The sequence below is a fragment of the Cetorhinus maximus genome, chromosome 23 (genome assembly GCF_964194155.1).
Source record: "Cetorhinus maximus chromosome 23, sCetMax3.hap1.1, whole genome shotgun sequence".
NCBI lineage: Eukaryota > Metazoa > Chordata > Chondrichthyes > Lamniformes > Cetorhinidae > Cetorhinus > Cetorhinus maximus.
In genome coordinates, this window is record NC_135901.1 from 46516849 (window position 1) to 46529443 (window position 12595).

At 45.1% G+C, this 12595-nt stretch overlaps 1 protein-coding gene across 1 annotated transcript in view; it reads right to left on the reverse strand.

The window, feature by feature from the left end:
- LOC144698019 (uncharacterized) overlaps window positions 1-12595 on the reverse strand; it is a 50347-nt gene that overhangs the window by 21583 nt on the left and 16169 nt on the right. The window contains exon 3 of the mRNA XM_078569960.1: window positions 4776-5380. Coding sequence (XP_078426086.1) covers window positions 4776-5380 — 605 coding nt within the window. The remainder of the gene's footprint in view (window positions 1-4775; window positions 5381-12595) is intronic.

The window sequence follows — 12595 nt, forward strand, 5'->3', positions numbered from 1 at the left end:
ATCTGGGGGTTACAGGAGATGTTGAGTGGGGCGGGGGGAAGGAGGCTTCAGACAGACAGTTTGGACAATCATTATTGTGCAGACAGCACTTCAAGCAGCTAAATACTTGCTCTAAGCTCAATGGAAGCTTAATATAATGTAAATCCTACATTGTAAATTAGACTCATGTATAATTAACTCTTAATAATTCTCTTTATAACTCTCTATAATTCTTCACTAAATAAAATCTTGAAATTCCATTTCTGCATGTACAGGATATTTCATATAAATGACTGCCAATTACACACACAAGCAGATTTTAATAGTCACTACAATAGGGTTTCAGTTATCGACAACAGAATCTATTGATGTGATATACAGCCAGAAAGGTGTTTTCTCCTCTACAAACATTTTATGGCTCATAAAACTTTTAATAATCCTGAAAATGTGCTTTTTTAAAATCTGTATATGTAGATCTCTCAAATTTAGACTGACTTACTCAAGCTTCAACCTATCTGCAGCCTTTGACAATGTTGACCACACCATTCTGTTCCAACACCTCTCCACTGTCGTCCAGCTTGGTGGGGCTGTTCTCTCCTGGTTCCATTCTTCTCTATCTAATCATAGCCAGAAAATTACTTGGAATGTCTTCCCTTCCCACTCCCACAGTTACCTCTGGTGTCCCCCAGAGGATCCAGCCTTGGCCTCCTCTTATTTTTCATCAACATGTTCCCCAAAACGACATCATCTGAAAACACAGTGTCAGTTATCACATGTACACTGACAGTGCCCAGCTCTACCTCACCACCACCTCTCTCCACTTCTCCACTTTTGTTAAATTATCAGACTGTTTGTCTGATATCCAGTGGTGAATGTGCAGAAATTTCCTCCAATTAAGCATTGGGAAGACTGAACCCATTGTTTTCATTCCCGAGCTACCAACTCCATTCCTCTTCCTCACAACTGTCTGAATCTAAACCAGACTTATTGCACATGTGATGTCAGGTTTGACCCCGAGATGCGAATCCAACTCGTGTGTGTGTGTGTGTCCTGTGATTTTCCAGTCACACTGATGATTTAAATATTTCCCCACAGACAGAACAAACAATTCTCCTTCCATAATCAGAGGCTGATCATTTATGAATTCAGTGTTTCTGTAAGATCTTATTGAGATTTTTGGTTTGAGTTTCTCATCTGAAAATCTTCTCCCTCTAATCCCCTGTAAACACAGTTTACAAAAGTCATCACTGTCAGTACAGGATAGAAATTCAGAACAGACTATTCTAGTTTCTATGGAATATTCGTTCTCCTGTCATTCCCCCAAATCTATAAATCCCTGTCCCACACACTCATCCCCCTCTCTGCTCATTGTTCCAGATTCAGTACCCAGTCACCTACTAATTCACTAATTCTTTTCCCCTCTCCAGATTCTCTCTCTTCCTTTCCTTAAAGTGGTGACTCAGCCTGTGGGTCAATCCCACTCCTTCACTCTAATTCTACCAAATAATTCAGGTCAAAACAACAAATCATCTTTAATGACTAGATTCATCATTTGGATGTTTGGAAAGAATCACCTTTTTCCCAACTGTGGAGAACAGAAAATCCAGTGATTAATTCAGAGCTTCCTTCTCCCCAGGTCTATTCCAACAAGCTGTGTCTATCTGAGTTACATTGATACAGGCTCTCTCACTCAGTGAATGATCAGATCTCTCTGAACATTGACACAAGCTGTGTCTATCTGAGTTACATTGATACAGACTCTCACTCAGTGAATGATCAGATCTCACTAAACTTTGACACAAGCTGTGTCTATCTGAGTTACATTGATACAGACTCTCCCACTCAGTGAATGATCAGATCTCTCTGAACATTGACATAAGCTGTGTCTATCTGAGTTACATTGATGCAGACTCTCTCACTCAGTGAGTGATCAGATCTCACTGAACTTTGACACAAGTTGTGTCTATCTGAGTTACATTAATACAGACGCACTCACTCATTCAGGGATCAGATCTCACTGAACTATGACACAAGCTGTGTCTATCTGAGTTATATTGATACAGACTCTCTCACTCAGTGAGTGATCAGATCTCACTGAACTATGACACAAGCTGTGTCTATCTGAGTTACATTCATACAGACTCAATAAGTGATCAGGTCTGACTGAATTACAATAACAAATGCAACAACTTACATTTATATCGAGTTTCTAACGTAATACATTGTCCCAAGAAGTTTCACAGAGGCATAAGGACATATTAGGTCAGATGACCAAATGCTTGGTCAAAAAGGTCGGTTATAAGGAGTGTCTGAAAGGGGGAAAGCGAATTAGAAAGGTGGAGAGGTTTAGGGTGGAAATTCCACAGCTTAGGGTCCAGGCAGCTGAAGGCCCGGCCACCAATGGTGGAGTGATTAAAACTGGGGATGAAGGACATCCAGTAATGGTGCTCCATGTATGTGGGCCCCATAGCCCAGGCTCAAAGCCTAAATCTGAACTTTGGGTCATAGTTTGACTGTCCCGGGTCTCAGAGAAAAACAATTCCCCAAATAAACATCTTGTAGGATCTTGGTTTATTGATACCATGAGAAGTTTGGACCAGTTGAGTCCTCCTGTGTACTCGATGGAGATTGACTTTAACAGAGTTAAAATCCTCTGTGTTTCAGTGTCAAAATGTTTTAGCAAAAACAAAAATGTATAAATACTGAAAAACTGAACAGAACAAACCTGGAGAAATACACAGCAGGTCAATCACCATTGGAAAGTGATAAGTTTGTGGTCACTGTTTCAGGTGGGACTCCTTCAGAATGAACACTTCCCACCACCAGCACCAACCCCCCTCCCCCAATCCCCTCCCTGTGAACTGAACATTCCTTCACCCACTCATCCACCCATTGCACATCCACCCAATGGCTCCCAGCCTGGATTGACATTCAGCATGAACCCAGTGAGAGGGTGAGCTGGCCCATGGGATGTCAGAATGGACGAGCTGGAAATAGATCCAATCAATGCGTTTTAAGTTTCATTGTTAAAAACAGGAAACTTAATATTTTGTTAAACCCCCATGTGCACACCCTTTGTGAACTAAAATTTCTCACCCAGTCCTTTCCTCTGGTTTCAACATGGTGCATCCTGTGTTGGTTCAGCAGAAGTAGAGACAGGCTGCTCGGGAGATGGGGGCAGAGTGTCGGGAGATGGGGGCAGAGTGTCGGGAGATGGGTCAGAGTGTCGGGAGATGGGGTCAGTGTGTCAGGAGATGGGGCAGCGTGTCGGGAGATGAGAGCAGTGTGTCGGGAGATGGGGGCAGAGTGTCGGGAGATGGGGGCAGAGTGTCGGGAGATGGGGGTAGAGTGTCGGGAGATGGGGTCAGTGTGTCAGGAGATGGGGCAGCGTGTCGGGAGATGAGAGCAGAGTGTCGGGAGATGGGGGAAGAGTGTCGGGAGATGGGGGCAGAGTGTCGGGAGATGGGGGCAGAGCGTCGGGAGATGGGGGCAGAGTGTCGGGAGATGAGGGCAGAGTGTCGGTAGATGGGGGCAGAGTGTCGGGAGATGGGGGCAGAGTGTCGGGAGATGGGGGCAGAGTGTCGGGAGATGGGACATATACTGTACATGTTTCTCATCCTCATAATTTACAACACTATTCCTGATGTTCATCAGCTGCCTCACTTTCTTTCCCATTAATTCCATTTGCTGATCTATCAGTAATGGAGTTGCTGCCATCTCGAACAAAACTGTTTTCACCACTAAGGCTCCGCTGGTATTTAATAGTCTTCATGACATCATCGCACTGGGACTAGATGACATCATCGCACTGGGACTGGATGACATCATAAGAGTCCATTGTTTCTTAATGACCCACATCAATAACAAGAGGAAATATTAATAAACCTGAGCACATTATCTAGGCTGACACTCCAGGGTGACACTGAGGGACTGCTGCACTGTCAGAGACAGCATCCTTCACATGGAACTTGTGGAGGCTCTGGTCACAATCTTCCAATCCTCCTTATATAGTAGTGGTGCCAAAGGACTGACAGATTGTAAATGTTACACCCCTGTTCAAAAACACAGCTATTCCAGGACAATCAGCTTCACATTAATGGTGGGGAAAGGCTGGAGACAATAATCCAGATGAAAATCAATTGGAACTTGGAAAAGTATCGGTTATTTCCAGCATTTTCTGTTTTTAACACTGATACTTCCCTGGATCCCAAGGCTCTCTGGGAGGTTTGGGGAGCTGGGACGTATCCATGAGAGTAACCGAAGCTCTGAGAACTGAAAGAATCTCGAGTTAGAGAGAAGACCAGATCCAAAATTGGAGCAGTTGGGAACAGGACATCAATCAGTCTCCTCTTATCCTGGAGAAATCAAGGACTCGACATTCTGAGAGTTTGAAACAAAACTGATTTATTTAACAGACTTCAAGATATTAAAGTTCAGCCCAGTTACAGGGATTATTAACATCAATAGAAACAAACCACAACTATCAGAATGAACATGGTTCAGTTCTGGATGTGATTAACAGCAGCAATAACAGCAGAATCCAACCTCTGCAGACACTTGTGAACTCACTGCTGTCTGAGCAGGTGGGATGACCAAGTGAATCCCTTCCTACATTTGGAGAAGGTGAACAGCATCTCCCCAGTGTGAACTCGCTAGTGTGTCAACAGGTTGGATAAATGAGTGAATCCCTTCCTACACTCGGAGCAGGTGAACGGCCTGTCTCCAATGTGAATTCACTGGTGTACACTGAGGTGGAATGAAGGCTGAACCTCTTTACACAGGAAGTACAGCGGAACGGCCTCTCCTTGTGTGAACTCGCTGGTGTCTCAGCAGGTGGGATAACAGAGTGAATTTCTTCCCACACTCAGAGCAGGTGAATGGTCTCTCTCCAGTGTGAATTCGCTGGTGTGTCAATAGGTGGGATGACTGAGTGAATCCCTTCCCACATTCGGAGCAGATGAAAGGCCTCTCTCCAGTGTGAATGCGCTGGTGTACTTTGAGGTTCGATGAAGTCCTGAATCTCTTTCCACAGGAAGTACAACTGAATGGCCTCTGCTCAGTGTGAATTCGCTGGTGCTTCAGCAGGTTAGAGGACCCAGTGAATCCTTTCCCACATACCGTGCAGTTGAATGGTCTCTCTCCAGTGTTAACTCGCTGGTGTGTCAGCAGGCTTGATGACCGAGTGAATCCCTTCCCACACACGGAGCAGGTGAATGGTCTTTCCCCTGTGTGAATTCGCTGGTGTGTGCGCAGGTTTGATGACTGAGTGAATTCCTTCCCACACTGGGAGCAGGTGAACGGTCTCTCACCAGTGTGAACTCGCTGGTGTGTCAGCAGGTGGGATAACCGCTTGAATCCCTTCCCACACTCGGAGCAGGTGAACGGCCTCTCCCCAGTGTGACTGCGTCGATGGGTTTCCAGTTCGGATGGACGATTGAATCCTTTCTCACAGTCCTTACATTTCCACGGTTTCTCCATGGTCCAGGTGTCCCTGTGTCTCTCTAAGTTTGATGATCAGTTGAAGCCTCGTCCACACAGAGAACATGTGTACAGTTTCTCCCCACTGTGAATGGTGTGATGTTATTTCAGGCTGTGTAACTGGTTAAAGCTCTTTCCAGTCAGTGCAGTGGGATACTCTCACTCGGGTGTATGTGTGTCTCGGTGCTTTTCCAGTCACACTGATGTTTGAAATCTTTCCCTACAGACAGAACAGACAAACGTTTCTCCGTCCACATTCAAAGGTGATGATATTCAGGTCCTGATGAATCGAGTGACTGTGTCAGATCTTGATGTGATGTTTGGTTTGAGTTTCCTGCCTGAAAATCCTCCCCTTGTAATTATCTGTAAAAGGAGTTTACAATCGCCATCACTGTAAGAACAGGATAGAAACTCAGAACAGACAATTCTAGTTTCTATGGAACATTTTTTCCTCTCTTGTTCCCCCAAAGCTGCAAATCCCCGTCCCACACACTCTCCCTCCTCCCTGTGCTGAAATCCAGACAGAGTTTTGGACAATTCTTTCTGTATCTTTTTAACAAATTTCTATAATTGGAGTTGACAATATGTCTGATCATTCACTTCAGTGATTACTCGTGACCAAACATTAATCTGAAACCCCCTGACCGACCATACAGAATAGCAGATGTTATCCTTGTGTCAAAAACTTACTTTGTGGAGATTTAATGAGCGATTATGAAGGTGGTTTCTCCCAATGTCCCAGGGTTTCCTTCCTTCCTTCTCTCCCTCTCTGAGTTAAACCTGGGATCAGTCTCATGGCCCATTCTCGTTCCTGCTTCTCTTCCTGATGATTAATTAACTCCAATTAAACACTGAGAAGACTGAAGATACTGTTTTCAGTCCCTGCTCCAATCTCCATTTCCAAGATACCAACTCCATCCCCCTCCCTGGGAACAGTCTGAGATTAAACCAGTTTGTTCACAACCACAGTGTTACATTAGATCTCGAGATGAGCTGCTGACCTCATGTCTGTGCCATCACTAAGATTGCCTGTTTCCACCTCCGTAATATCACCCGAACTCACCCCTGTCTCAGGAGTGTCTCATCTGCTGCTGAAACCCTCATCACTGCCATGTTTACCTCCAGACTCGACCATTCCAACACACTCCTGGCTGGTCTCCCACATTCTACCCTCCATAAACTTGAAGACATCCATATTTTTGCTGTCTGTGTCTTCACTCACAGCTAGGCCCGTTCCCTAACCTTCCTTGACTCCCGTTCAAGGAGCAACTCGATTTTAAAATTCTCATCGTTGTTTTCAAATCCCCCAATGGCCTCCTCTCTTCTCTGTGTGGCTCCTGCAAACCCACAACCCTCTATGATATCTGCACTGCTCTAATTCTAGCATTCCCTGTTTTAATTGCTCCACCATTAGTGTCCGTGCCTTCAGTTCCCTCAACCCCAAGCTCTGAGATTCTCTCCCTCTGTCTACCACACTTTCCCCCTTTAAGACAATTGAGTATTAATAAAAAAAGACATTCTGTCAAAACATTTTATCTTGTACTCATCAGGATAGAGGGAAGAATACCAAATTTCAAAAATTATCAGTCAGGCTATTAATGTGTCTCACTTACACTTGCTAGAAGCTACGTATGTTCATCCACAGGGACCTGTCCTCTGCAGGCAGAAGGAACAAGTCCAGGCACGGGGTCTTTTGTGGAATTAAACAAAAGCAGAGGGGATTACAGCTCCTGGCTGTATTGTCCATGGCAACAACCAATCAGAGCCGACGGGCCAACCAATCAGCACCCTTTTCTCGTGCAGTAGAAATTGTGGTTCCCTTTGAAATTTGGGATTCTTGCGTCTGTCCTGGTGAGTGCAACAGGAAAAGCTTTGACAGCTTGTCTCTTTTTTCGTTAATAATCAAATTCTGTACAAACAAGTGACTATTTAAGTATTTTGGTCACCTCCTTGTGTGTCTGAATGTAATACTTTATTTTATGATTCCTTGTTTAGCTCGCTGGGATGATTTATGATGTTAATAGAAGATAGTGATCGCACATGCGCTGATGTTCCTTGCCCCATGTAATGATGGTGACCGCACATGCGCTCTGCTGCTTCTTGCCCCCTATAAAGTGACCGCACATGCGCTCTGCTGCTCCTTGCCCCCTATAAAGATGGTGACCGCTCATGCGCTCTGCTGCATCTTGCCCCTATAAAAAATAGTGACCGCACATGCGCTCTGCTGCTCCTTGCCCCTATAAAGATGGTGACCGCACATGCGCTCTGCTGCTTCTTGCCCCCTATAAAGATGGTGACCGCACATGCGCTCTGCTGCTCCTTGCCCCATATAAAGATGGTGACCGCACATGCGCTCTGATGCTCCTTGCCCCCTATAAAGATGGTGACCGCACATGCGCTCTGCTGCTCCTTGCCCCCGAATAAAGTTGGCGGCCGTTAACTCGGGCGTACTTCCGGAGAAATGGCCTAATCTGTGTTTGGAAGGATGATTCATTATTGAGGGTTTATGTCAGAGACCGTGAATTCATAAATCCTCCCAACTCACCCGCCAGCCCGATCTATGCTCACGGGTTTTTTTTTTCCAGCTATGAGTCCGCACTCGGTCTTTGTAAATCCCGCATTTTAAATCCGCTCGCTCCAGCTCTCCTCACGCCTGTCTTCACGCGCTGTACATGCTTCAGCTCACAATGATTGACGGCAGCTCCGGACCAATAGGGACAGGGGGCGGGCTTGGAGGACCAGCGGGACCGGCTGTTCCTCCGGCCAATCGGAGTGAATGAGGGGCGTGGCCGGACTTGATTTGGAGCATGCGCAGCGCGGGTGCGGAACTAGGATGAAGGCGGTCGGGTTGAAAGTCCAGCGGGTGAGAAAGGGCCGAGTGCAGGAGAGGAATGGAGCTGGAGGGTGGACTGGGAGGATTCACAAACACCCGGTGTAGGACACCAAACCCGGATTACAAACTCCCGGAGCCCAGTTTACACCGAGTGTTTGGAAACTCCTTTTACAGGGGGTTAGAAGGGGAGGATTTACACACAGCAAACTCCAACCCAGAGAAATGTTTGTCTCTTAATTTCTATCCTGGACTGACAGGGATGTTTTTTTATAGTCTCCTTTTTACAGGATTTTCAATGGGACGGATTTGCAGACGGGGAAACTCAAACCAAACTTCACATCAAGATCTAACAGAGTCACTCGAGTCATCAGGATCTAAATATCATCGGACTTTGACTGTGGAAGGAAAAATGTTTGTTCTGTTTGTGGGAAAAGCACCAACATTTTCAAAATCCTGGTTAGACTGCACCTGAAGCACTGTCATAAAAATAAAAAATGCTGGAAGTACTCAGCAGGCCTGGCAGCATCTGTGGAGAGAAACAGAGTTAGTGTTTCGAGTCAACATGACCTTTCATCAGGACAGGAATACTGTTGAAGGGTCATGAGGACTTGAAACGTCAACTTTGCACTTCTCTGCCGATGCTGCCAGACCTGCTGAGTTTTTCCAGGTATTTCTGTTTTTGTTCAGGAATACTGTGTTCTGTTCTGGGCATCACACCTTAGGAAGGATAGACTATATTGGCCTTAGTGGGAGAGCAGTGCAGATGTACCTGAATAACAACTGGACTCCAAGGGTTAAATTATGAGGAGTGGTCAAACAAATGCATCAGAGTAATTACAGCACAGAAAGAAGCCATTCAGCCCATTGAGTCAATGCCAGCTCTCTGTAGAGCAGTCCAGTCTGTCTCATTGCACCGCTGTGTCTTCAACCCCCTGCATGTTTATTTCTCTTAAATGCTGGTCCAATTTAATCTTAAAGCATTGATCATGTCTGCTTCCAGCCTGCTCGTAGGCAGTGAATTCTGGGTTATTACCACTTGTTGTGTAAAATATTCCTCCCTGCATTTGCCCTGTATCTATTGCCCATAACCTTCAATATGTGTCCCCCTAATCCTTGTCCCATCACCAAATGGAAACAACATTTTCTTTGTCCACCTTATCTAAACCTGTCACAATCTTGTTCACCTCTATCCAATCTCCCCTCAACTCTGTAACTCCAAGAAGAACAACTTCAGCTTCTCCAATCTCACTTTGTAACCAAATTCCATTTTTCCTGGAACCATTCTGGTAAATCTCCTCCGCACCTCTCAAGGACGATCACCCCTTTCCTGAAGTGTGGAGACCAGAACTGGATGCAATACTCCTGTTGTGACCTAACCAGAGCTTTATGACGGGTCAGCTTATTTTCCCTACGTTTATATACATTAAATCTGCTTATGAAGCTCACGATCTCATATATTTTGCGAACTGCTCTCTCAATATGTCCTTTCACCTTCAAATGTGTATGCACATCAACCCCCAGTTCCCCCAGTCCCTACACACTCTTTAGGACTGTACCATTGAGGACCCTATTCATTCTGCCAATATTCATCATCTCACGGTGAGGTTTGTATTCCCTGGAATTTAGAAGATTGAGGAGGATTTTCTCGAAGTTTTCATGATATAAATTGGAAATGGCGTGGTAGATAGAGGGGAACAATTTCCATTGGTTGGGGAATCCAGGACTGAGGAACATAGTCTAAAACTTAGAGCCAGAAATTTCAGGAGCGAGATTAGGAAAATCTTCTCCTTGTAAAGTTGGGAGAAGTTTGGAATTCTCCTCCTGAATTAGCAGTTCATGCTTGATCAATGTTCAGTTTCAATCTGGCATTCATAGATCCTTCCTAACACAAGGTATAAATCAAGGGACAGGAGACAAAGGGTCACAGATCAGCCATGATCTGATTGTATGGTGGGACAGACTCGAGGGGCTAAATGGCCAACTCCTGGAATCATCGAAACTGAGAGCACAGAAGGAGGCCTTTCAACCCTTTGTGCTTGTGCTGTCTCTTTGAAAGAGCAGTTGTGTTTCGTCCCACACACCCACTTTCTATTTGTAACCCTGTAAGTTCCTCAATCCCAAATCCCTGTCAACTCCCTTTTAAAATTCCTGATAGAATCAGGTTCCAGCACCTTTCCAGGTAGAATGTTCCAGATCCTGACAACTCGCTGTTGATGCAGAAACTGCTGAACTCGATGTTGAGTGTGGAAGGATGTAAAGAGACGAATTGAAAGATGAGCTGCTGTTCCTCGAGCCCCCATTGAGCTTCATTGAAACATTGCAGGAGGCCGAGGACAGAGAGGTCAGAGTGGGAGTGGGGCGGAGAATTAAAATGACAAGTGACTGGAAGCTCAGGGTCAAGCTGACAGACTGAACGGAGGTTGTTCCACAAAGTGATCACCCAATCTGTGTTTGGTCTTCCCAATGTAGAGCAGATCGCATCATGAGCAGTGAATACAGTAACTAAACAGCAAGAAGTACAAATAAATCACTGTTTGGTTTCATCTTGCTCAATCTTGAGAACAGCCTGAAGAAAGATACCTTACTTGAAGAATAAAGGTTAAAATATAATTACATTGTCTATCTCAGGGTGTAATCCAAGAACAACACCTTGTATTTACAGGAAGGGTTGTGGGGCTGGAGGAGGTTACAGAGATACTGAGGATCTGGTTGACATTGTCTATCTTACAGGTGTCAAATTCATTTTCCATGGTGGCTCTAATCCAATATCCTGACACTGGGTGAGGGCCACATTCAGCAGAATTTATAAAAATGGAACTAGGTACAAATAAACTATATCAGTATTTACTGACACCTTGGTTTTATTTATTGTTCCTGCTGCTCCCGGTACCCGGCATCTCTTAGCTTGAACCATCACATCGACACTCGGGGCAAATGACTGGGCTGAGACCTGTCTCAGATAAAAACACGAGGACCACTTGTCACCACAGAATCATAGAAATTATAGCACAGAGGCGGCCATTCAGCCCATCATGTCTGTACTGGCTGAAAATGAGCAATCCAGTCTAATCCCACTTCCCAGCTCTTGGTCCGTAATCCTGTAGGTTACAGAACATCCAGTGTATATCCCAGTACTTTTTAAATCTGTGTATTTCTGCCTCTACCACCCTTTCAGTCAGTGAGTTCCAAGACCCACCACCCTCTGGGTAAAAGCATTATTGAACTCCCCTCTAATCCTTCCACTAATTACTTTAAATCTCTATCCTCTTGGTTCTGACCTCTGTAAATGAAATAGATCCTTCCTATCTGGGACCCTCATAATTTTTGCACCTCAATTAAATCTCCCTCTTCCTCCCCTGTCCCAAAGAAAACAACCCCTGCCTCTCCAATCTTTCCTCAGAGTTAAAATTCTCCAGTCCTGCCAACATCTAGGTCAATCTCTTCTGCGCCCGCTCCAGTGTGATCACATCCTTCCTGTAATGTGCTGACTACAACTGGACTCAGCACTCCAGCTGTGCTCTAACTAGTGTTTTTTATAGTTCTAGAATAACTGCGCTCTCACCTTCCATTAACTTCAATGTGGTAAAAACTGACAGCTGGAATCTGTCAGCATTTGAAATATATTTACAAATGATTCAAGGGTTTCTTCCAGATGGGATCTTTCTCTGTTCTGTCTATTCGAGGTGTTAGATAACAGACTTTCTCATGGGAATATCGAGCTGGTATTTTGGGCCATGATGTGTTTCTTCGTTCATCTTGTTGACTCTAAATGGTGAATCTTGCGGATTCAGGCACCAGATAATCAAGCTCACAACAGATTGTCTCACGCTGACTTTATTAACAGCACCACAGTAATACAGACAGGGTATAGTTCCCCGATCCAGAGAACAGGGATAATGTTGGGGTAGACTCCTCGTTGTTCGAGTGCCCAAAGTGTAAATGATTTAATCATTTCCTGTGGGTCCTCTCCTGACTGAAGAGTTCGGTGTGGGATCGACATGGACGTCCACAGAACTGACCGTTCATATTGTTGTTGGTGGTGCTTGGGTTAACTTCTGCAGCTGTGCCACCTCTGACCTTCCTCTGGGCATGTCGGATGTTGAGTTTGGTGTAGATGGTCCTCGAAACACGCTGAAGCAAATTTCAGTGCTTCCCTCCACATATACACTCATAGAGCACAGGAGAAGGCCATTCGGCCCATTGTGTCCACGCTGCTCACAACGTTCTGACTACACTAATCCCATTATCCAGCGCTTGGCCCATAGCCCTGGAGGCTAAGGCAATGCAAGTGAATATTTAAATACT